General features: G+C 46.3%; 1 protein-coding gene across 1 annotated transcript; it reads right to left on the bottom strand.

Moving 5' to 3' along the window:
* Window positions 1–50: 50 nt before the first annotated feature.
* On the bottom strand, window positions 51–23,982 carry LOC148045381 (maestro heat-like repeat family member 5). The gene is made up of 21 exons (XM_087715098.1): window positions 23,929–23,982; window positions 21,780–21,887; window positions 19,693–19,809; window positions 19,080–19,202; window positions 18,376–18,525; window positions 17,392–17,511; window positions 15,569–15,648; window positions 14,201–14,336; window positions 12,771–12,866; window positions 12,515–12,619; window positions 11,862–11,997; window positions 10,906–11,012; window positions 10,432–10,581; window positions 9,750–9,904; window positions 7,625–7,772; window positions 7,087–7,268; window positions 6,715–6,852; window positions 5,924–6,038; window positions 2,328–2,471; window positions 1,582–1,758; window positions 51–246 (listed from the first exon to the last, which is right to left on the bottom strand). The coding sequence occupies exons 1-21, from the start codon at window positions 23,980–23,982 to the stop codon at window positions 91–93; spliced, it is 2,697 nt and encodes an 898-aa protein (XP_087571224.1). The 3' UTR covers window positions 51–90.
* Window positions 23,983–25,736: the final 1,754 nt, after the last annotated feature.

Here is a 25,736-nt window from a genome sequence, read left to right on the forward strand (position 1 = left end):
ACCACATTGCTCTGAGTAAAGATGGGGGTACAGCGTGGTCTCATGGAGAAGGGAGCATGAAGAGAGCAGGAACTTAGTTGACCCCGCCCTTCAACTCACCTCTCGGGTCCAACTATTAGCCAACTGGATTATGAGAGGAATCAGGTTGTGCAGGATGGATTTGGTCAGATTCCCCTCTGCCCTCTTGACCCCTTTTAAGACCAGGCCAAAAAGGGTGATGGAGGTGTTGCGCAACTCGGTGTCCTCCTACAAGGAAGAGAAATGTGTCAGTCCCTCCAATAGCATTTAGGAAGTGGGAGGTGTTGTGAGAACCTAGAAGAACAAACTGCAACACACACTTGAGAGACCGCCTCCTGCCAATTACCTCCTCGAGACCTATTAGATCTCATAGATTAGGCCTCCTCCGAGTGCCATCTGCCAGCCAGTGCCGGCTGGCCACTACGCGGAGGAGAGCCTTTTCTGTAGCAGCTCTGACCCTTTGGAACGATCTCCCTGTGGAGATTCGTACCCTCACCACCCTTCAGACCTTCCGCGCAGCCCTCAAGAGCTGGCTATCCCGTCAGGCCTGGGGGTAAAGATTATAATTCGCCCCCACCCGAATGCTGAATGAATGTTGTTTATTCTTTTAATTATGTGTTATGTTATATGTTATTGTATGTATCCCTCCCATATAAGTTGTTAGCCGCCCTGAGTCCCCTCAGGGAAAAGGGCGGCCTATAAATAAACTTATTCTTATTCTAATTCTAACAGTCAGCTGAGCAAAATCTGAGAGCAGAAATTTCAGGCGAGAAAACGTCTCACATTTGATTCTCCTTTGTTTCCTTAAAGAGAAAGGCAGGGAGGGATCCACTAAACCTACAATAAAAGCCTTCGTAACTCCCATCCTCTTCATCTGATCTGCCTCAGTTTCCCACTCACGAGACAAAGCAAGGGGAGTCTGGCAACTGTTTCTCTAGACAAGGCCATGCCAATGGTTGGCCATGGGTGTAAAAGGCTTGCAGACCAACCTCTATGGTGTGATCGAGGGGTTCCCATCTTTGCAGCTTTCAGATGTGAGGACTCCAACTCCAGTATGCTGGCTGGAGAATTCTGGGAATTGAAGTCCTCACCTCTCCAAGTTGCCAAGAGGGAGAAATACTGATGGAGACCAGAGTTTCCCAATCTGAGCAGCTTTCAGATGTGGGGACTTCAACCTTCTCAGGCCAGCAGAGTTGAAATCCACACACCTTAAAGTGTCTGAGATCAAGCAACACCAATCGGGATTTTTAATAAATATGGAGGGTGATTGATGGTGGTTTGGTGAAGCTGAAGAGAGTGGCAACCTTCATTCTCTTCCACCTCATCTGGCACTTCTCCAGCTCTCTGGAAGGGCTCAATGATAATCTGCAAGCTCACACACTCTTTTAGATGAGAACAACACAGTTGTTGCTGAACTATTTCTAAGACTTTTTGATAAAATTAGAATTCTTCAGATGGTACCCAGGCGATCTTTGTGGAAGAAAAAGAGAGAAGGGAGGGAGGGTGGGAGAGGAAGAGAGAGAGGGGGTGGTGGATTAGTTTGTTGTGATTTGGTTGACGTACATCAGCAAAATAATTCCCCAGGACCGGAATAAGGTTGACAGCTTTCCATCCATAGGTTTGAGCATTCAGATGCCGGAAAAGGAACTGAAGCGTCCGGAGTGATTCTTTTGCTACAGACTTGTCTGGGTGACAAGCACAGTTGACCACAGGGACTAGCACCGGCTCTAACATCGTATTCTGCAGGAAGGAGGGAAAAGAGGGAACGATTAAACATGGTCACTGGAGTTCTCTGAGTCTAGGAATGACAAACACAGAGAAGCCCACAGAACATAGAATAACAGGGTTGAAAAGGAACTTGGAGGTCATCTAGTCCAACCCCCTGCTCAAGCAGGAGACCCTACACTATTCTGGACAAATGGTTGTCCAGTCTCTTCTTGAAAGCCTCCAGTATTGGAGCACCCACAACTTCTGGAGGCAAGTCGTTCCACTGGTTAATTGTCCTTATTGTCAGGAAATTTCTCCTTAGTTCTAGGTTGCTTCTCTCCTTCATTGGTTTCCATCCATTGCTTCTTGTTCTGCTTTGGATGTCCTCCAAGAGGATCTGTCTCCAAATTGATCCTTCAGATCTTCCAGGGATGCCTCCATCTTTGTAGAAGAGAGGCCACTGTAGCTGAGGGCATCCTCTTTCTGGTGGTTGTCTTCTTCTCCTCCTTCTACCCTTCCTAACCTTGTAGAATTCCTAGAGAGTGAGGTCACACCTGCTGCTCCCTTGAAAGTCCCTCCCTTCCTACCCCCCCATCTCTTACCTCAAAGGGGTGCTGGAGAAGATACCCCAGACCACGAACAGCAAATATTTGGATGAGGGGATATGGCTCAGCCATCCATTTTTGGAGGACCCTGAGGATGTCCTTCATGATGAACAAGTGTCCAAGCTCCGGGTGAGAGAGAAGCTGGGGAAGAAGAGTGGAGTGATGGATTATTAACCAAGCAAAGGAAGAGAACTTTCCTCAGAGCCTCTATGAAGAGATGCCACATTCAGCCATTATGGGGAGAGGAAAAGAAAAGACAGTCCTCATATAGTGATGGCGGAAAGTCACCATGGCACTGATAAAAGGGACAACTCCATTTTTCAGACTCATGACCATTGATCACAGTCACCTGATCAAAAATTGGGTACTTGACGGTCCGTATTTATGACGGTCACAGTGTTTCTTTTTTTTTCTTTTTTTCTTTTTTTTAATTTTTAAACAAACAAAATAAACATATAACATAAAACCACCCTCCAGTCACATACAGTATGTCAATTGGTCACAAAACTCCTGTGCCTCCTCACCATAGTCTTCACTTACAATTTATATAGAATCTCATATTATCAATCTAATATATATGTATACAATTATTATAATTATTTAACATTTATTTGGCTATAGTTATTATTACTTCTTTATGTGAGATATTCTAAATTTAGAATAGATTTATATTATGACATTTCATTACATCATCCTAAAACCATCCAGTAATATTACATCTTTACATTGTATTCTATATAAAATTATTGATCTGTGGTTACAAAACTTTCATGCATCCTCTCCATAGTCCTCACTTACAATTTATATAGAATTTCATTATTAATCATTTATTTGACTATAACTATTATTCATTTTATGCGTAATATTCTAACTAAATTAGTTTTTATTATAGCACTTCATTACATCATCCTGTATCCTTCCAATAGTTGTGAAATCTTATATCTCTTGCCATTTGTAGTATTTGTGTTCTAATTGCTTTCTTGGTAGATCTTATATGGACTTCTCTTGGCAACTTGTTTTTCATTGCATATCTTGTAAAGACTTGAAACCCCTCGTCTGTTCCTTGCATCAACTTCACTTTGGTTATTACCGATGCTTCTGCCAAAATTTCTAACATTAGAGCTGCCCAATTTTTTTCCTTTTTTCTTCTATATTTTGGAAATCTGATCTATCAATCTCCCATAACAATATTCCACTCTTGTCTTTTCCAACCTCAATCTCCTGTCAATATCACCAATTTTCTTATCTCTTTGTTCATCTTTTTCTTCAATTCTTCTGTTCTTTGTTCAATATTCTGCATTCTCTTTCTTTTCTTTTTCGTGTTGCAACATTCCTCCAGATAGTATACACTGCCACTATATAGAATCCAAGGCTTTTTGATTAAGTTCCAAACAAGTTCACTGCAATTCTTCTATCTTTCAAGGCTTTCTTTTTACTGATAGTACCCCGGAGGAGCACCTGTATAAACAATCCATGCTCATCTGCAGTGACGTGCGGTGAAGGATACCGTTGGTGAGGCAAGAGCGGTGAGTCCCTCCCCAGCCAGCCAGCACTCACCCCCACCCGACCTGTTTCCTGCTTGGCCGGCCGGCTGGCCGGCACAAAGACAAACCACTCTTCTCATCCCAGCCAGCCAGCCACCCGACCTGCTCCCAAGAATGTCAGCGGGGACGGAGGAGGTGAGGGGCGAGGCGGCAGAGCGCGGCAGCGGCGAGAAGCAAAAATATTTAAAACTCTTTCCTTTCTCTCAGGAGACTGGGGAGGCTCTGCCTCCCTTGCCTCTAGTGACTGCACGTCCCTGCTCATCTGTCTATCATTTTCAATAAAGAAGCTCAGAGACCTTGAAATGTAAATCAAATGTGCAAAGAAAAAAAAAGAAAAACAATGTTTCCAAGCCTCCAAGCCTCTAAGTGGCAGTGTAACTTCTTTTCTTCTACTTTTACTCCCCTCTTTATATTCCAAACTTCAGGAGAAAAAGAAAAGTTTTTAAAAAGAATATGCACTAGAGAATTGAAAAAAGAAAAAGAAAGAAAGTAGTAGAAGAAGAAAAAATCCAGTCCAGTTTAAAAAGTAAGAAGCGTTTGAAAAAAATTCCATCAATAAAAAGATTAAAGAACAGAGGGTGTGGGGCTAGCTGCCAGGACGAATGGCTGCTTGAATGGAGAGCTCCATGAAGAGCAGCTGGATCTGGCATCCGGAGGGGTTTCTGGAAAGACTTTTGTAAACCGAAGATTTCCTGTAGGGAAGACTGAAGAGAAGGTTGGTTTGGCACGACCATAGCAGTGGTGGGTTTCAAAAATTGTTCGAACCTACTCTGTGGGTGTGGCCTCCTTTGTGGGAGTGGCTTGCTGCCCATGTGACCAGATGGGAGTGGCTTGCTGCCCATGCGACCGAATATGAAGATGCCGACGACACTTGTCAGAACCACCTTAAATTACCTCACACACAGAACTGGCATGCATAAGAATGTGATGTAAACCTGTTTTTTAAAAGGCATCTTTGGTTTGGGTTAAAAGAACTTCAACACATGCAATAAGCGAGAAGCTGCAGGAGTCGCGAGTGGCTTAACAGATTCCTGATCTTGGAGGAAGGTATTTTTATTCCAAAACAGCTCAAGAGATTAAGATTAAGGAGTAGGGTGGTTGTTTTTTTAATCCCCCCCCCTTTATTGTTTTCTTATAATATATGAATCTGTTGATATATAGACTATATCACCCCTTAATACTCCTTAAAATTGATTATTGAGTAGAGGAAGAGGGAAAAGGAGAGGGAAAGTGAGGAGAGGGAGAGGAAGGAAGGAAGGAAGGAAGGAAGGAAGGAAGGAAGGAAGGAAGGACTGGAGAAAGTTACGAGGGAGAGAAGAAATCGTATCTTTGTGATGTCAGCTTCACATGCTAACGGTCGCAGTGTTTTGAGGTTACGTGATCCGTTTTGTGACCGCCTGATAAGCCAAGTCAATGGGGAAACCAGATTCACTTAACCGTGTGACTAACTTAACAACGGCAGCAATTCACTTAACAACTGTGGTAAAGGAAGTGGTAAAATGGGACAAAACCTGCTTAGGGACTGAGCAACAGAAATTTGTGGCTCAGTTGTGGTCATAAGTCGCTCAGTTGTGGCTCAGTTGTGGTCATAAGTCAAGGACAACCTGTAGAAGAAAATCACTGAAATATCTGGTTTATCCTAAGTTTATGACCACGGCATTGGCTTGAGGGTTTCTGCGATCACTTAGTGACCAGTGGAGGTTCTATGACGGTCTTATGTCGAAGACTACAGAATGGCAATACAAAACTGTCTATAATGCAAAGAGGAAACGGAATTTGGGGTCATTGAATCTTCCTCCCTCCCTCCCTCCCTCCCTCCTTCTCTCCAATTCCATCGATTAACAGAGTAAGAGGAGACCTTGGAAGTCTTCTAGTCCAACCCCTTGACCAAGCAGGAGACCATCTACTATGTCAGACAAACAGCTGTCCAGTCTCTTCTTCAAAGCCTCCAGTGATGGAGCCCCCACAACTTCAACTTCCTAATCATAAAGTCCCCCTGAATCCTGCACAACTTTCCTGGAGTTCCACAATGTTGTGGTGCATCCTCACCTCCGAGAAGAACACCATGCCAATTGTCTTCTCCCTTAAGTCGGGATGGTGCAGGTAGGTGTTGGCATGTCTGAACATCATCTTCATCTCCACTTTATTGTATGCAAAGAGTTTCCTAAAGATCAAATAGGGAGAAATCAGATAAGATCTGCTGGTGAGTGAGGAGAAAATCACCAAGCTAGAGAAATGATTATCTGAATTATGGATAAATGAATTACTCAATGAATTAGTCCATTTACAGAATTTCTCACCCTCCCTCTCTTTTTCTGTCTTTCTCTCCCTCCTCCTCCCTCTCCTTCCGTCCCTCCCTCTACATCTCATTCTCTCTCTCCTTCTGTCTCCCTCTGACACTCCCTCTCTTTCTCTGTCTTTTTCTTCTTCCCTCCTCTTCCTCTCTCCCTCTCCTTTCTTTGTCTCCCTCTCTCTCCCCCTCCGCCTCCCTCTCTTTCGCTCTCTCCCCTTCCTCTCCTCTATCTCCCCTTCCCTCTCTCTATATTTCCTCCCACTCAACCACCCTTTCTTTCTCTTTCTCTCTGTGCCTCTTCTTCGTCCTCTCCTTCTGACCACCCTTCCTCTCTCTTTCACTCTCTTTCTCCCTTCCTCTCTCCTTTTCCTCTATCTAACCCTCCCTCTTCCTCTCTTTCTCTCTCCCTCCCCCTTCCCTCCCTCTTCCCCCTCTCCCTCACTTTCTCTCTCTCTCTGCCTCTTCTTCCTCTTCTCCCTCAGCCCTCCCCTCCCTCTCTCACCCACTGCCACTCAAGGCCAAGTTCTTTGGACTCTGAAGTTCTTACCGGACCAGGTGGAAAATGGCCTCAAACAGACTATCTGGGCTCAAGAGCATCTTCCAGCATCCCAGCGTCGTCAAATCTTCATACTCCTCATTGTATCCGGCAGAGAGGATGAGGTTTTTGATCGCCTCCACTGCCGTGCTAAATCAAAGGAAGGGAGAAGAGTCGGTGCCAATGCTTCAGCTGATGCCCCCTGCAAAGGCCATGCTTCCCCTGACCCCAACCGGCCTCCCGCTGCCCTCAGGAGAGCTCCAGCTTTCACTTGGCGGCTTGTGCAACAACCACAAAACACAATAGCAAATCAGCCTCCCTTTATTTCTTCCCCTTTCAGTTATATCCAGTTGGATCCAGATTGGTCCCAGGAGATTTCCTTACTTCAAGAGGTTGATCTGTTCTGAACGGTCCATGACTCTGCTGGACCTCCCGGATCCACTCTTGCTGGCTCCCAGGAGGAAGTACAGCTGCGTGACCAGGGCGAGGAGCAGGTTGGAGAATTTGTTGGGGAGGAGCTCAGCAGCGTTCGGGAGGGACAGGAGGAAAGAGAGGGCATTGGTGGCCTAGAAATGGAATGAAGGGAGAGTCACCTTGGGCTCCCCAGTTTACTTAGATTCATCACCTTCTTCCTCTTCCCCAGAATCCCTTGCAGGGTGGACTCTGGCCAACTGAACGGAGCTGAGGGTTTACTGGCCAGATGCCCTTTCTGTTGCCAATGAGGAGTTTTGTTCGACAGATACATTCTCATTGAGCCCAGGAAGAGAAACATCTGCCTCCACCTAAAAAGGAGGAGGGGCTTATGCCAAATGACGCTCCAATTTTAGCCCCAGCAGTTTTCCCACTGCCTCCCTCTCCCCTTCCCTTAGGTGTTCCCCACCTCTAGATCCAAGGGAAAGAGAGCCACCAGTGGAGGGCTTACAGCAATGGGCATGAAGGACTTGCTATTCCTCCTTGAGAGGGCATCGGTGCTGGGGTCTTGGTCTTCCAGCCTTTTCATGAGGGGCTTCATGATCTTCAGATTGGCATAAGGGTCTTCAGCCAGCGCCTCCCAAATCTCCCTGGCATTTCTGCGGAGGGGGAGAAACCGATTGGGAGGGAATCAGATCCTTTCCCCATTTCGGAAGAGACGGCCAGCCAGAGAGATGACCCCCCACCCCCAAACAGAAGGAAGGATTGGAAAACCGAAGTCCAAATGAATGGCTCTCATGCCAGAAAAATATATATACACAGGTAGTTCTCGACTTACAACCATTTCTCCAGGAGCCATTCAAAGAAACAACGTCATTGAAAAAAGTGACTTATTCCCAGTTTTCACACTTTCCAGCATCCTTAGGATCATCTGACCAAAATTCAGACTCCTGGACAACTGGTTCAAATTTATGACCATCCCAAAGTCAAGTGATCACATTTTGTGACCTTCTAATAAGCACATTGAATAGTCAGATTCACTTAACGACCATGTTTCCCTCTTGACAACTGCAGTGATTCATTTAACGAATGTGACAAGAAAAGTCATAAAATATCTTTCAAAGTTCATTCCCATCTCGACCCTCATCTGATGTGACCTCCCACAAGAAGACTTCATCTGTGACACACCCATGGCCCATCAAAACATCCATCAAGACCCTTACCTGACACGACCTTTACTGACCTCCCCATCACAAGACCCATTACAAGATCCCCACCTGACACGACCCTCAATCTGAGGTGACCTCCCCATCACAAGACCCTCACTTGATATGATCCACACCTGACATGACCTCTCCATCACAAGACCTTCCCTTGATATGACCCTCACCTGGTCCATCAGAAGACCCATCAGAAGATCCTCACCTGACATGACCCTCAATCTGAGGTGATCTCCCCATCACAAGGCCCTCACTTGATATGACTCTCACCTGACATGACTTCCACATCACAAGACCCATCACAAGATCCCCACCTGACATAACCCTCAATCTCCACATCACAAGACCCTCACTTGATATGACTCTCACCTGGTCCATCAGAAGACCCATCACAAGATCCTCACTTGATATGGTCCACACCTGACATGACCTCCACATCACAAGACCCATCACAAGATCCCCACCTGCATAACCCTCAATTTGTGGTGACCTCCCCATCACAAGACCCTCACTTGATATGACTCTCGCCTGGTCCATCAGAAGACCCATTACAAGTTCCTCACCTGACATAACCCTCAATATGAGGTGATCTCCCCATCACAAGACCCTCACTTGATATGACTCTCACCTGGTCCATCAGAAGACCCATCAGAAGACCCTCACTTGATATGACCCTGACCTGAGACAACCCACACCTGATGTGACCTTTCCATCACAAGACCTACTGACCACACCAAGCCCTTACAGGCAGAAGATCATCAGCACTAGCGTTCCTTAAACTCCATTGAAGATGTTACCTTGCCTGGTAACAAAACATTTGGAAACCAACGCAGAAGCTTAGAGAACCAACTTCCACCCTCTTCCGCCACCTGAGCTCATTTCATTTCATTTCATTTATTAAATTTCTATGCCGCCCAATCCCGAAGGACTCCGGGCGGCTTACAGAAATGAAAAAAATTAAAAAGAATTATTAAAAACAATTGGGCACAACAAGGTTAAAAAGGGAAACTCAACAAACACCCAATCAGGAGGGGGCTGGACCTCAATCATGGGGTCAACAGCCCCAAGCCTGCCGGAAAAGCCAGGTTTTAATGGCTTTGCGAAAGGCCATGAGAGTGGGCAGGGCCCAGATCTCAGGGAGCAGCTCATGCCATAGGGCCGGAGCGGCAACAGAAAAGGCCCTACTCCTAGGCGCCACCAGCTGGCATTGTCCCGCTGACGGCACCCAGAGAAGGTTCACTTGTGCGATCTTATTGGTCTGAGGGAGGTATGTGGCAGAAGACAGTCTCGCAGATACCCGGGTCGTAGGACATATAGGGCTTCAAAGACAACAGGGATTCACCCCATTGTAAAGGATTGAGAGACTCTGAGGAATCCAAGACAACAGGATGCCCATCTCCTTGAAGTTCTTCTTACCCATCACAGCCAACGGAGGATTCCAGCAATATGTCCACAACTTGGTTGACCCTCTTGGAGGCCAAGTGACATACGGCCTTGAGGGCGAGGGCTTTGGTTGCTGGGTGGGTAATATTCGGGAGACGCTGGTAGATCTCCTTCAAGATCATGGGTAGCTATGGCAAAAGAGAGATTGGAGGATGAGATTCAGTGTTGGTCTCCATTGGAGATGCAGTAGGGATGATAACTTCCACTCATTGGGGAAAATAAATTGGCCCCCACAATGTCAAAGTTTGCCCTACGTTTTTTTTAAAAAACTCCTGATTTGTCCAGCTGCCTGTGATATTTTATTTATTGGTATATTTTAGGAGATTTATATTGCCGCCTATTCGCACATGACGACTCAAGGCGGCTGACAAAGCCATAAAAACATCTGGAGCCTTCACCACTGCCACATTGGCTCACCAAATGTTATTTTTCATGAAAAAAATGGCTCCTTTGTTTTGCCCTTACCTTCTTCTGGGAGGTTTGGACAACTTTCTCAACAGCCCTAGGATCGCTCAGTGGCCTCCTATCCAGCCTTAGCCTTCTTAAAACCAGAAGAAGTGTCATCACTGAGCCAAAAAGGTCTCAGCCATTCTCATCTTTGTTTTCTACAAAATCTCCTACATCCCTTTTGCTCCAAACCCTGCAATGTCCTTACTTCCTTCATTTCCTCCTCATCACCAAACTCCAATAGGATGGCGTTGAGGAGCAGCCCCGCAGAGTGTGAGATGTCCACGTGTGTCAAAGCCCCCAGGGTTTCCAAGAGCAGCTGCGTTAGCTGCAATGGGCTGAGATGCTTCCCAAAAGCCTATCGGAGAGAAGGAAAGGAGACCATGCAGAGATGCCTTGAGCTTTGACGCCCTTCTCTTGAGACTTTGACCCAGATTGGGGGACAGCACATCGTGTAGAGATGCAGCCTTATTCCATGTCCTCCATCAGGTGGGATTCGGATGGAGTCAAAGAAGCCAACATGGCAGCTACCCTTTCTTCCTCCTAGGCATTGGGGGGAGGGGTACCCAAAGCCCAATCTTGGGAGAATGCCATCCCCACTGTGAGATTGACTCCTTTGAGGCTCTCCGGGTCAGGAGGAGGAGGAAAAGGAAGCCAGGCCAAAGGCTGATCCAAAACATACCTTCGCCATTTTGGAGATGTTGTTGTGGAAGATCCCAGAGCCCGAAACAAGGAATTCCTCCCTCTGCAAATGTACAATGTTCTTCTGTTTCTTGTCCATTTCTTTTGCTTGGGAGGGAGGGGAAGAAACCGCAAGGTCAGATTTTGGCCTTCGGAACCTGGGAACTTCCTTCGTCTGATGGTCATTTTAATCATAGCAAGAGAAGAGAAGATCTGGAGCTCAGGGTCGACCTGAGGGGTCCCTGGTGCTCTCTGACCTGGGGGGGTTTCCTTGCAGGTGTTTCATTGCCCAACTAGGGAACATCATCAGGGGGGATGACCATCAATACTTATGGAAGCACAGAGAAAAGATCCCTCCCTTCAAGTACTGATGACGTTACCTAGTTGGGTCATGAAATGTCAAGAAGAAAACCACCAAGCTCAGAGAGCACCAAGGACCCCGCTGTCCTTCTCCTCCTCTTCCTCCTCCTCTAACTCTTTTCCCTCTCTCTTCGCTACTTTCTCATTACCTCCTCTTCCCTTCCCTCTTGATTTCCTCCCCCACTCCCTCCTCCTCCTCCCCTTCCTCATCTTCCTCTCCCTCTCTTCCTCTCTCTTCCCTCCCTTCTCATCTCCTCCTCCACTTGCTGCTCCTCTTCCTCCTCCTTCTCCTCCCTGTCTTCCTTTCTCCCTCTCCTCCCCCTCCTTGCTCCCTGCCCCTCTCTTCATCGTTCCTTCTCTCTCCCCCCTCCTCTTCCTCCTCCCTAGCTGACTCACAACGTGAGAATCGCCTTCTTAAAAGGACCCCTGGCCCTGAAAAATGCCAATATCAACTGCCAATTCCAGGCATCTCTGCCAAGCCCAACGACCCAACGTTTCTTGGCTAAGCCACAGACTGTGCCACCCAATGCTCTCCTGGGCAGGGAGCATCCCTGGTCTTCTTGCAGCAAGTCAACCCTTGGAGTCCAAAGTTCTCACCCATTTTGCTCATGAGGAGGTGGTGCAGGTGGTAGGCAACCTCTGCGGATATCCGGCCAATTTCTGGTCTGCTGTCGCCAATGTGCAGGGCCAGCAAAGCCACCAGTTGTCCCAGCAAAGAAAAGTCACCTGTGGTCTAAAGAAAGGAAGGGGAAAGGAGGGGAAAGAGGAGAGAGAAGGGGAGGGGGCTCATGAAGCTTTCAGCCGGCTGAAATCAGGGAATAAGAACCACAGAACCACAGAATCTTAGATACACAGAATGATAGAATCATAGAATTATCAAATATTTGAATATAAGAATCTTTGAATCACAGAACCTGAGAATTACAGAATCTCAGAATCTTTGAATCACAGAACCTGAGAATTTTAGAATCTCAGAATCTTTGAATCACAGAACCTGAGAATTTCAGAATTTCAGAATCTTTGAATCACAGAACCTGAGAATTACAGAATCTCAGTATCACAGCATGACAGAACCGCAGTGGCTGGAAGGAACCGTGGAGGTCTTCTCCTCCAATCCTCTGCTCAAGCAGGACTCCTTGTATCCTCCTGGTCACATCCCAAAGGTGCTTTTCCCAAAAGGCAGCTGGACTTTCTTGGGGGGTTTCCTTTCTTTGAAAACATTTTGCTTCTCATCCCAAAGGGAGACTTACATCGAAATTGACATTTTCTAAAACGAACTTGAAGAGGTGCTTGATGGCCTTGAGGGCCCTCCATCTCTCGTGGCTCTTGGGAGAATCGATCCAGGGATTTGTGTGCTGCCAGGGGAAACGAAGGAGAGGGAGGAAAGGAGGAATGGGTCATTCCCAGTTGGAAGAGCCACAGACTCCACAGGGGGACAGAAGGGCCAAATCCAGCCTGAACATCTGGCTGACCGGGCGACCCACCCCAAGAAAGATCTCTCTTTACCATCAGGATCTCCTGCAGGGCATCCAAATTGGGAGCTTCAGACAGCAATCCGGTCAGCATGTTGTTGCAGGCAGTGGCTATTTGATGATAGAAATCCTAAAAAAAAGGAGAAAATGTCAGAAGGAATGAGGGGCGTTAAGGAAGGAACGGCTCCTGAAAGAGGCAGAAATCCAGAGGTGATGTCCCCTTTATGACTGGGGCACTGCAGCTCCCAACCTTCCTGAGCCAGCCATGGAATTCTGGGAGTTGAAGTCCAGAGGTCTGCAGTAAATGGAGTGGCTGACCTTGCAGGGCCGTTTTTTCTTCCTTAACAGTTCTGGGAGATTCAAATACAAGCAGTCCTCATCTTACGACCACAATTGAGACCAAAATTTCCATTGCTAAGTGAGACATTAGTGAATTTTGCCCCCATTTTATGAACTTTCTTGCCACAGGGGTTAAATGTATCACTTTGGTTGTTAAGTTGGTCACACAGTTGTTAAGTGAATCCAACTTCCCTATTTACTAGTCAGAAGGTCACAGTAGGGGTGTCATGTGACCCTATAATACTCCGACTATCATAAATCTGATTCGGTTGCTAAGCATGTGAATTCTGAGGGTTATCTGAGACTACCTAGGAATCAGTGGTGGGTTTCAAAAATTTTTCGAACCTACTCTGTGGGTGTGGCCTCCTTTGTGGGAGTGGCTTGCCAGCCATGTGACCTGGTGGAAGTAGCTTGCTGACCAGGTGTTTTCTCTCTCTCTCTCTCTCTCTCTCTCTTTCTCTCTCTCCTTCCTTTTGTCTCTCTGTCCCCTTTTCCTTTTTTCTTTCATCTCTCTCACTTTTTCTTTCTTTTTTTCTTTATTTATTTCTTCCTTTCTTTCTCTTTCTGTGTGTGTGTGTGTGTGTGTGTGTCAGTGTTGGATTTCAAAATTTTTTGGAACCTCTTCTGTAGGTGTGGCCTGCTTTCTGGGTCCAATGGTGGAACCTCTTCTAAACGTTTCAGTGGATTTGACGAACCAGTTCTACCGAACTGGTGCAAACTGGTAGGAACCCACCTCTGCTAGGAATCATAGCTAGTGCCTGCAGACCATGGTTGCTCTGCCCCACCATGGCCCTTCTTTTGTTGTGGGGCAAAGGGAGGAGATGGGAATTGATCTTGAGAAGATCCTTCAACCAGAAGATAAAAGAGAAGTGGAGGAAGAGAGAAATGATGGGGAGGAAAAACCCCTGGAAATGTTTAGGGCTTCAAAATAGGGACTCCTGGGATCCAGAAACGTAGAACGAGAAGGGGAAGCAGACTTTCAAGACCAAAGAGGAAGGGACAAGCCAAGGGGACCTTTGGCTCGAGGGATGGATCCAGGGCTGTTGAGGAGATCAGGAATCCTGTTCACTGCATCCTTGTTTCCAGGTGGATCCCCTATTGCTTTGCTCCATCTGGACTGCTCACCTGAGAGTGAGATGATGGGGGTTGGCTATCTGTTTTCATTGTGGCTACTTTGAGAGCTGGCAATGAAAACACCTTCCGGATGCTTTGGTTGACCACTTCAGACCTCACCTCAGAGTTCAAGGAGGGCTTCATACGGCTGATTAAAGACAAGAAAAGAGGAGGGAGGTGTGAGGAGATCCTAGACTCAGGGGGCTAAAAGGGACCTTGGATGTCTTCTACTCCAACTCTTGCTTAATGGTCCTTAAACCATCCCAGTCAGATGCTTGTCCTCTCTTTTTCTGAAAACCTCGAGTGATGGAGAGCACACAACATCTGGAAGCAAACCCTTCCACTGATTGATTGTTCTCAGTGTAAAGAATCTTCTATCTATCTATCTATCTATCTATCTATCTATCTATCCATCCATCCATCCATCCATCCATCCATCCATCCCTCTCCATCCATCCATCCATCCATCCATCCATCCATCCTTCCACCCACCCACCCACCACAGCCCTGATGTGTCCTCCTATGGAAAGTTATCACCCCGCCCTCTCCCAGAAAAATGAAATATCCTAGGAAATATTGAAAAGTCAGAATATTTCCCTGGATGTGAAAAGGAAGAGAGAATAGCTCCCTGCAGCTTCCTGCCCCCACCCCCTTTATCAATGGGCCATTAAGATGACCAAGCTACTCCCTTTACATAATAAAGAATCCTCCCCTTCAGCTCCAAGTGATGGGATTAAGGCATGATGATACTGGCCCTTTACCCAATTCACCCAATGGCATCTGAGAACTCAACCAAATCTGGATTCAAAACGCAGCCTAGAGAGGTGCCCCTGCATGGCCCCATGGGAGTCTGACAACCAATCAGAATACATTTGTTACACAGGAACAGGAAACAGAGGTGGGACTGAACAGGTTATAAAAAGCCTAGCAAGCCCCTCCCTCAGCCCTTCTCTTCTTCTCCACCAACATTGAAGCACGTTATCACCTTTTCTGTTCAGGACTCAAGCCATGTGCTCCTGTCCACCATTAAAACCATCTTTCCAAGCAGCCTCCATGTCTCCAATGTCTTATTCCTCACTTGGAGCCGAAACCAGAAGGACATTTCTTCCAGCAAATCAATGAAATGGAGTTTGAACTCCTGCTCTCCTGGATCTATCTATCTATCTATCCTTCCCTCCCCCTCCCTCCCTCTCTCTCTCCATCCATCGAACCATCAATCCACCCACCCACCAGAACCCTGATGTGTTCCTCAATGAAATGGAGTTTGACCCACCCCCCATGCTCTAGAGCACGGGGACTTTCCACGGAAATCCCATCACTTGGTGCAACTCCAAGTTCCTCCTCAGCTGGGGGAAAGATGAGGGTGGTGCAGGTACATACCTCATGCAGGTGATGGTGACGATGGCTTGATGGAGAATTGTGACAGACAAGGGTATCAGGGGCTCATCTTCAATGACTTCCTGAAAGGAGAAGGAAAGACGTGTAAGAAAGCTCCTGAGATGTGGCCACCATCCAGCTGGCACTATTCCCATCTCTACGCCTTTCCTGGTTGACATGGGAAGTCCTCAACTTACAACTGGTCACTTAGCCACCATTTAAAATTATGACGGATCTCTGCAGGATCCCTCTTAGAACTAAGGGGAAATTTTCATTTCCAAATAGCCATTTGTCTGAAGTGGTATAGGGTTTCCTGGCTGGACTAGAGGACCTCCAAGGTCTCTTCCAACTTTGTTCTTCTAATTCTAACACCCAAGGACTACTTATGACCCAGATTTGAAGTTCTGAGAGGCTCTTCTTCCTCAGGGATCATAGGATCATATTTTGGTCGCTTGGGAACCAGCCTGCATTGATGGCAGTTTGCAGTGTCTCCTGACCATGGTTTAAGTCAGGGATGTGTAACTAGGGCTTCACTACGACCTGTGAACTTCAACTCTCAGGACCCCTAAAGGCCAGAGAATTCTGGGAATTAAATCCACCGCTCTTAATGTTATACACTTCCACCCTCTGCCATTCTGGACATTGGCTGTGTAGTTTCTTCTAGAAAGTTTCAATGCATTTTTTTTCTTCCCCTAATTTCCCATTTCTATTTTTCATTCTACTTTATATATTAAATATTTGTCTATCTGTCTGTCTCTCTCTCTTTCTCTCTCGCTCACCATCCATATCTATCTATCTATCTATCTATCTATCTATCTATCTATCTATCTATCTATCTATCTATCTATCTATCTATCTATCTATCTGTTGTGACCCAGCAGGAGCCGTTGGAGCTGCCACCAGACTCTGACAGCGAGGGGCCCGATGAGTCGGCTCTGGAGGATGTGGAGGACCCTGGACAGGGTTCCAACTCCAAGCAGGGCATAGAGAAGCTGATTGGCCACCAGGCGCCTGAGCCTTGGACCAGTGGGGAGGAAACAAGGGAGAGTAAGCCTGAGGTCAGCAGTGAGTTGTTCCTGGATGCTTGGCACTGAAGAGCTACTAGGCGCCAGGAACAGTTGCGCAGTTACAGGAGGTAATTGCACTCCTCTCCAGACTATAGGCTCCTCTCCGGACTATAAAAAGGACTGCTTGTACACACGACCCTCTTGCAGAAGTTAACGCATTGATTAAAAGTTGGAGAACTTTTGTAACTAGATTGGCAGGCTGGATTGCTGCCGAGGCTTGTCTGAGTTGCTGCCAAGGTCCTTATCTGTTGTTATGCTTGGCTTTCAGCCACCGAGGTTTTGGTGTCTTGCTAATAAAGTACATTCCATTTAAATTTGTCTTGGCATTCGTTACTGGATGGAGGAGGGGGTCAGAACTCTATCTATCTATCTATCTATCTATCTATCTATCTATCTATCTATCTATCTATCATCTATCTATCTATCATCATCATCATCATCATCTATTTTTCTGTCAGTCAGTCAGTCAGTCAGTCTGTCTGTCTGTCTGTCTGTCTGTCTATGGATATAAAAATAAATACTAATAATAAAAACAAAGGAGTTGCCAAATTCACTTAACAACCGTGTGACTAATTTAACGGCAGTGATTCAGCTAACAACGGTGGAAAGAGAAGTCATACAATGGGGCAGAATTCAGTTAACAGCTGTCCCACTTAGCAACAGAATCGTTTGGGGCCCAATTGATTAGAACTAAATTCAGTTCAAATTCTCTTTCAAACTTAAATGCGCCAGGAGCACCTGCCCCCCGTCCCCACTTACGATGATCTTGGTGACCAATTCCTGTTTCTGGGGCAGATGGAGGTCTTGCCTCCTGCTGAGGGCAGCCGCTTTGGTGACCATGATGATGGACCTCATGAAGGCTTTCTTCAGGCCTTCGTCCTGGGAAACCCAAATGGGAAGAGGGTGAGGTGAGAAGACACCAGAGGGAAGAGGGTGCATCTATTTATTTCAACCTTTACATAGCTGACAGTTTTTTCTTGAACTCCGGGGGGCTCCCAATCAAAATACCCCCTGGACATTCTGGATTCTAGTCCCGCCTTAGGCATGAGAGGCAGCTGAGAGACTTAGGGCCAATCACCAAGAGATGGAGAGTTCTAGTCCCGCCTTAGGCCTGAGAGGCAGCTGAAAGACTTAGGGCCAATCACCAAGAGATGGAGAGTTCTAGTCCCGCCTTAGGCATGAGAGGCAGCTGAAAGACTTTGGGCCAATCACCAAGAGATGGAGAGTTCTAGTCCCACTATAGCCATGAAAGTCAACTGTCTGAGCCAATCACCAGGAGACTGTGAGTTCTAGTCCCACCTTCAGCATGAGAGCCAGCTGGGTGAGTCCACATCTGGCCCAGTTCTTCTCTTTCAATCCAACACACATCACAGGGTTGTTGTGGTTGTGTGAAAAGGAAGAAAGAGGATAATGCGCTGCCTTGAGTGTAATGAATGTGATATGACCATAGATAAAGAAACCCCTAGCATTTCATCATCTCCAGGGCAATTGGAACAGGAAGCAGATCTGAATGGGAGGCATAACTGGGAGCTGGAGGTCACTTGTTTTAAACTAGATTCTCCCCAGCAACCTCTAAGAACTGCAGTCAGGTTGTCCTTGTTCACCAAAAGGGGATATTTGTAGCTCAGGGTTGAACTGTGGAGCCCTTGGTGCTCCCTGAGCTTGGTTGGTTTTTACAGACGTTTCTTATATTTTTTCACCATCAACTGAAATCCAGAGAAATTCCAGTGGAAACCAGCCTACCTTGTTCATAGTGGAGTACTGGACAAGCATTTCGGACACGATGGGTTGGATGAAATCACCCAGGTCTTCAGGGGAGGCTCCCTGGGCTGCTTGTCCATAGCAGAGGATTAATGTTGTCCTAATCCTTCTGTCAGACACATATTGTGGGTCCTGCCAGGACAAAAACGAGGGGGTCAAACTCTCTTCCAAAGCACCAGAAGACAAGACAAGAAGCCATGGATGGAAACAGATGGAGATTCTTAGTCATCCAGGTCATGGTTGTCCCAAAGGGGCTTTTTCCAAAGGCAATTGGACTTCTTTTTTTCCTTGAAGAGGTTTCGCTTCTCATCCAAGAGGCTTCTTCAGTTCTGACTTTGGTCAAAACAGAAGAAGCTTCCTGCATGAGAAGCGAAATGTCTTCAAGGACAAACAAAGTCCAAGCCCTTTGAAAAAGCACCTTTGAGTCTACTTGAGACGTTTGTTGGACAATTCATGATCTTCTCTAGACTTATAAAATGGTCCTCCAGGAGATGGAGGTGGAGAATTTCCAGCCCCACCTACAATCTCAGCGCTGGTCTCAGGTCTTTGAGATCTATGACTAGCCTGAAGAGACCAGATCGCCTGGAGCATCCATCCTTCTAAACATCTAGGACTTTCCTTCCCAGAATCCCCCAGCCTTCTTCTCTACTGAGTTTTGGACCTTGGAACCCCATCCCTTGTCTTACCTCATGGGAGTCTTCCAAGAGAGATGGTCTCTTGGGCTGTGCGATGTTACCGACCTCCCTGAGAACCAAGAGAATTTCGGGAAGATGATGGTGTGCAGCTAGGTGGATGCTCTCCGAGATTCCCTAGGCAAAGCAATGCTTGTGAATTAGGATATTTGCATTTTCTTTTTTTAATCATCCTCTTCCTCCTCCTCCTCCTCCTCCTCCTCCTCCTCCTCCTCCTCCTCCTCTTTGCAAGCCCCAGGCCCTTCTACCACTGATGAAATTACCTAACTGGGTAATAAAATGTCTGCAAGAAAGCAATCAAGCACACAGAGCACCAAGGACCCCACAGACTTCTTCCTCCTACTCCAAAAACCCCACAGTTCTCCTCCTCCTCCCCTCCTTCCTTTTCTTCCTCTCCTCCCCTCCTCCTTCCTCCGCCCACTCCTTCTCCTCTCCTATTCTCTTCTCCTCCCTTCACCTCCCCTCTTCAAATCCTGTTCCCTTCTAGAACTGATGAAATGAGTTGGGTCGCAAAAGGTTTACATTTCTTGTAACCAAGCTCAGAGAGCACCAAGGACCCCACAAAGTTGCAGGTCTCAGCCCCCACAGGAAGCCCACTCCCACTCACCTCTCTGTCTGTCTCGTCTTCAAGTGAGATTGCCAGAAGCTTCTTGAGGTGATCTTTTACAAGGTCCTTCTGCTTGGTATTCCTCAATTTGAAGCCATAATATTTGTACAGGTTTATCTGAAGGTTGGAAAAAGAGTTTGTGAGTCTGAGGGAGCTCCACCCATCATCCAGGAAAAGGAAGAACAGGACAAAGGATGATCAGAAAAGGAGCAAGTGTGGTCAAGCACAGGGCCATTTCCAACTAAGCATGGCTTACCCGCCATGGCCCACTCAGTAGGGAACAAGAGTTGCACTAATAGCAGTGTTCCAATATCTCAGGGTGGCCGCAAAGAAGTGGGAGTCAACCTATTCTCCAAGGGACCAGAAGTCAGGACGAGAAGCAACGGATGGAAACTTATCAAGGAGAGAACCAACCTAGAACTAAGTAGAAACTTCTTAGTGGAAGATCTTAGTAGAAGATCTCCGAGGTCCCTTCCAACTCCCTTATTATGTAATTCTGTGACTAATCAAGGAGAACTAAGGAGGAACTTCCTAACAATGAAGACAATTAATGACTGGAACAGTTTGCCTCCAGAAGTTGTGGGTGCTTCTTCACTAGAGATTTTTAAGAAGAGATTGGACAACATTTGCCTTAAAGGGTATAGGGTTTCCTCCTTGAGCAGAAAGTTGGACTAGAAGACCTCCGAGGTCCCTTCCAACTCTCTTATTATGTTAGTCTGTGACTAATCAAGGAGAGAACCAACCTAGAACTAAGGAGGAACTTTCTAACAGTGAGAACAATTAACCAGTAGAACAGTTTGCCTCCAGAGGTTGTAGGTGCTGCATCACTTGAGGCTTTTAAGTTGAGATTGGACAACCATTTGCCTGAAATGGTAAAGGGTTTTCTGCTTGAGCAAGGGGTTGGACTAGAAGATCTCCAAGGCCCCCTTCCAAGTCTGTAATTCTAATATTCATTTGTCTGTCTAATATCGAAGCATCAAAGAAAGGCTGCATAAGCATCAAAGAAAGGATGCCAAAGGAGAGACAAAATGAAACGACAAACGTTAAAATGACTTTTAACATTATTGGAAAACATTTGAATTGTTGAATTAACCCACAGCCAGTTGGCCGTGACTAGTGGGCAGTGTAGAGTTGGCTACAGGAATTTGTCCTCTTTTTTTAAACAATTTTTATTTGTTTCTGAACAAGGACAAACAAACACAAAAATAAAAATAAAAAAGCCATCTTCCATTACAAATTGTAGAAAGTGTGTCAGTTGGTTACGGTACTTCCATGCATCTCTTCCATAGTCATCACCTGCTTTTCATATCAAATCACATATTTTAAATTCACCTATATTCATGTATATTGCAATTATTATATCTCAACATTAATTTGACTATAATTGTTTTTACGTCCTTTTATATATAATATTCAAAATCTAGAATAGGATTATATGATAATATTCCATTAAATCATCCTAAAATCATCCAATCGCAATACATCTTTATAACATATTCTAGATAAAGCTTTTAAACCTCCTCTCATAATCTCCATATATTGTTTATATAAAATATCATATTATCAAACTAATATATCTATAAAGATAATAAATGAACCTGTTTGAAGTTTATTAAAATAGCCTTGAACCCTACAGTGGCAGTATCTGAAAAATTGAAAGAATGGCCCAGCAGAAAAAAAGAAACTGTAATATTGCAAATGATTATGTTTGAAATTCAAAATCTATTAGTTGTGACAGAGAGAATTGAAGAGATTGGAGAATATGGAATACAAAACAGAAAAATCTGATGGAGAAACTGAGGATGTTTAGCAAATGAAGAAAGTGAAGGACAGAATTTGAAAGATGGAAGGACAAAATGAGCAAAGAGATAAGAAAACTGTGGATACTGACAACAAAGTGAGCGGGGTTGGCAATGGCAAGAGCGGAATATGGAAAGGGGAGATGGATGGATTGGAACTCTACCCTAGATTTCAAAGCACAGAAGAGGAAAAGAGATAAAAATTGATGGAGATAAGCAAGTTGTCCTCTTCTGACCTTTGTCTAAGACAACTGGCGCCCTAAAAGGGGAAAAGCTCAGCATATTTACCTTCTCTTTAGACAAGAAGTAGGAAGTGCTTTGTTGCCTTGAAAGCTTCTGGCTGATGGGCTGCCATCCACTCATTTTCCCCCTGGTGACTTTGTGGTCTGCAGGAATCTGCTTTGACAACAACGACAACAAGGACAACAAAAAAGAAGTTGTGAGGAAGTGAAGGAGCAGAGGAAGGAAGAGGTTTTTCTGTGTTTCCAAGGGGAGGGTTGGTCTCCCTTCTGCCTCAGGGTGCATCGGATCATTGATTCGACTTTTCTAGCTGGGACAGACACGAAGCCCCTAAGAAGGACCATCCGGATTGCATCAGCTGGAGCCAAGAGAGCTTTTGAGAGGAACAGAAGGAAAAGCTCTGCCACAAATGGTGAGATGAAGTGTCTGGATTTTTTTCCTCCGATTGGAATGGCCAGGAAGCAACCAGTCTCCAGAGGTTGGTAGTCCTTGATTTATCAACATCTACAACCTGTGAAATTGCTTCGTCGACTGATGACCCACCTTGGGGGAGGGGGAAACAGGGTCAGAGCTAGCACGCAAAAAAGTGAGGTCAGAGTTGGCTCCATTTGGATGGGATGGATATGAAGCTCCTAATAAATAACTGGATTTCTTTTGAAGGTTGGGTTGAGGCTCATGATTAATTCGGGCATCCCTCACATAGGGAACATTGTCAGTAGTACAAGGGAGTACAAGGTTTTCAGAGTGGAGGAGAAGAAGGGTTTTCTTGCAGATATTTCATGGCCCAACTAGAAAACATAATCAGAACTAGAGGGGAGTGAAGTTTGCTCTCTGTTTATACACAGTAGCTTGCCCCAAATAAGCAGGGAGCAAACATCACACTCACCAGCACTGATGATGTAGTTGCGTCATGAAATCTGTGTAACTAAAGAACCAAGTCCAGGGAGCACCAAGGGCCCCATCTTCTTCTTCCTAGCGTATTCCCACAGGTGCAGGGTCCAGTTTTGGATCATTGAGGGCCACTTAGCTCCGTCACCTGCATCACCTGGGAGAAGGCCTGCAGCTTCCGTATTTTTGTTGATGGCCTCTTGCCATCCTTATTTTGGATGCCCACAAGGTCACCAGTCACTGACTTCTAGTTGGTTGGCAGCCTTGGCCACAGTGGAAGGTGCTGCTCTCGGGACGTGTCCTTATCAGCAGAGTCAGACTTCTCTCATCTTCTCTGTAATTGGTGCCACACCAAAATGTGGTCAAATGGTGTCATGTGTGATGTGGTCAGAAAGGGAGGTGCCCGATATCCAAGGGATCATTTGCATTTCCATGGCATGGAGAGAGACTTTGCTCCCTCCTGTTGCTGCCCAGCATTCAGGGCCATACAGTGCAACAGGAGGATGGTTCTCTTGTAGATCTTAGATTCAAGACGGGTTGGCATCTGTGTGTCCAGTAACACATCAGTGAGTTCTTGCCAATGCATCCAGACTGCACTCATCCTTGCTTGCACCTTTCCATTAATGTTCCCTTTTGTTGTGGCACTCCAGTGGAGCTGGCAATAGGGTGGGACAATGAGAAGGTTGGAGAAGAATATGGGTCAGTCCTGGGGACTGAGGGAAGCTCAGACGAGGGCTTAGGCATTCAGTTGGTTGGCTGTTTCAAGAGTGGGAAGTTCTGTTTGTGACTATAAGAGACTCCGTGCCAAGTGTTGCCTTGCCCTGTGTTTGGAAACTGATTATCTGGCAGCTCTCCAAGCGAGATAAGGTTCGTGTAGATAAATATTCCTCTGAAAGACTGTTTGCCAAGCCTGGCTGACTCTCAATGAAAGGAATTCACAGTTGTGACCAAGACTCTACTTCTTGCTTTTTAAGGAAGCCTGGGTCAGAAGACCTTTGCCTTGGAGGTGGGATCCCAGATATGCAAAAATCTCCACCTTCTTTGGGTTTTCTCCATGGATTGGGAGCGTTCCAGGGCTGGTGACAGACTCTAAGGATCGCATTGTCCTGATGTTCAGGAGAAGTCTGAAATGGTTGAGGCGATCATTCCATGGTCCTTCCATGCTCCTCCCACCAAGGGCCCCATCGTACAGCCACTTCTCCAGAACCACCTTTGTCTACTTTGGGGGTCAGTTATCTCCATCGTGGCAGCAGTGGCTTCCGCAATCTCTCCACAAAGGACTTCCGGGACCCCAGTGACCCCTGCTTACCTGGAGAGGATGAAGATGTTCCAAGATGGTATCCAAAATTTCTGCCTCCTCCATCGAGTCCAATATTTCTTTCTTCTGTCTGCATTTGAACCACCGCTTTCTTGCCCATAAATATTGGAAATGTTCATCCGAGAGTTCTGGGAAGGAGACACAAGATGAGATCGAGGGGCAATTGGGCAGGAGGAGCCTTCTTGAAGGGAAGAGGTTCAGGTTTAGGTTTAGGTTTATTAGATTTATATGCCGCCCTTCTCCCAAGGACTCAGGGCGGCGTACAACATTAAAAGAAACACATAATACCAAAGTTAAAACAATTTTAAATAGAATATCCCAAACCCAATTAAAATTGACAATGACATTTTTTTAAAAAAAAATCGAATTAAAATTAACAGTGATCAATAATTTATCTTGTTTTGTTCAGGAGAGGTTGGCTTGCTGGAAAAGCCAACTTTTTAGGGCGCGTCAGAAGAACTGGAGGTCGGGGATTATACGAAGCTCCGGGGGCAGCTCATTCCAGAGGAAAGGCGCTCCACAGAGAAGACTCTCCTCCTGGAGGTCACTAGCCGACACTCTGGCTGATGGCACCCTGAGGAGGCCAACTCTGTGGGATCGCAATGGACGGTGGGAGGCTACCGGTGGCAGTAGGTGGTCTCTAGGTATCCTGAGCCTAAGCCATGGAGCGCTTTAAAGGTCATAATTAGTACCTTGAATCGCACCTGTAAGACAAGCGGCAACCAGTGCAGTCTGCCTAAAAGGGGTGTAATATGGGAGCACCTAGGTGCCCCCATGATAATCCGCGGAGCCGCATTCTGGACCAGTTGAAGCTTCCGGGTGCTCTTCAAGGGCAGCCCCATGTAGAGAGCGTTATAGTAGTCCAAACGAGAAAGGACGAGGGCACAAGTGACTGTGCACAAAGCATCCCGATCCAGGAAGGGGCGCAACTCTCAAGAGCTGAGAGGGTCTCCGCCATTTCTTCCCTGCCTGATGAAGGACAGTGGCAGGATTTGGGTTTCGCTCATGTAGAGGAAAGAAGGGCGGTGTGCGTGTGTGTGTGTGTGTGTGTGTGTGTGTGTGTGTGTGTGTGTGAGAGAGAGAGAGAGAGAGAGAGAGAGAGAGAGAGAGAGACATGAGAGGAGTCTTCCAGTATTTGAGCGGCTGGAACAAAGAGGACGGGGTCCACATATTTTCCAAAGCACCTGAAGGCAGAAAAAGGAGCAATGGATGGAAACTAATCAAGGGAGAGAAGAAACTTGGAATTAAGGAGAAACTTCCTAACAGTGAGGACAGCCAACCAGTAGAACAGCCTGCCACCAGAAGTTGTGGGTGCTTCATCACTGGAGGCTTTTGAGAAGAGACTGGACAGTCACTTGTCTGTTATGGTGTAGGGACTCCCGCTTGAGCAGGAGGTTGGACTTGAAGACCTTCAAGGTCCCTTCTGGCTCTGTTCTGATAGATGGATGGATGGATGGATGGATGGATTGATTGATTGATTGGTTGATAGGGTGGGATGGGCTGATGTGATAGGAGAAGGTTGGTTCCAGAAGTAGCCCAGCCCTGTAGCATAGATACCTGGATATAAAGATAGGATGGCATCTTGGGAGCGTTTTCTCCCCTGGTCAAGGCTGCTGCTCCGACCCTTTTCCCACTCAGGCCCTCTTGGGAGGGAAGGAGGCTCCTTCTGGCCATGCTTGACCTCCATCTGAGCACCCTTCGGAGGGGTCTTCACAGTTCCTTTCTTGGCCAAATCAGGCAGCCCCAGTGATGGAAGCTGCACTTTCTTCCTGGGCTCCTTTGGAGCTGGAGAAGATTTC

This window comes from Thamnophis sirtalis, unplaced genomic scaffold (assembly GCF_051295495.1).
Source record: "Thamnophis sirtalis isolate CommonGarterSnake01/CBP01778 unplaced genomic scaffold, rThaSir2_p1.2 scaffold_5, whole genome shotgun sequence".
Classification (NCBI taxonomy): Eukaryota; Metazoa; Chordata; class Lepidosauria; order Squamata; family Natricidae; genus Thamnophis; species Thamnophis sirtalis.

Bases quoted from the DNA above. Each gene is read 5' to 3' on its own strand.
- LOC148045381 (XM_087715098.1), bottom strand. From the start codon at position 23,982: ATGGAGGAGGCAGAAATTTTGGATACCATCTTGGAACATCTTCATCCT. The intron at 18,526-19,079 runs GTAAGACAAGGG...TTGTCCTGGCAG, and splicing joins TCTTGGAAGACTCCCATGAG to GACCCACAATATGTGTCTGA. The intron at 10,582-10,905 runs GTATGTTTTGGA...TCTCTCCGATAG, and splicing joins ACATCTCCAAAATGGCGAAG to GCTTTTGGGAAGCATCTCAG.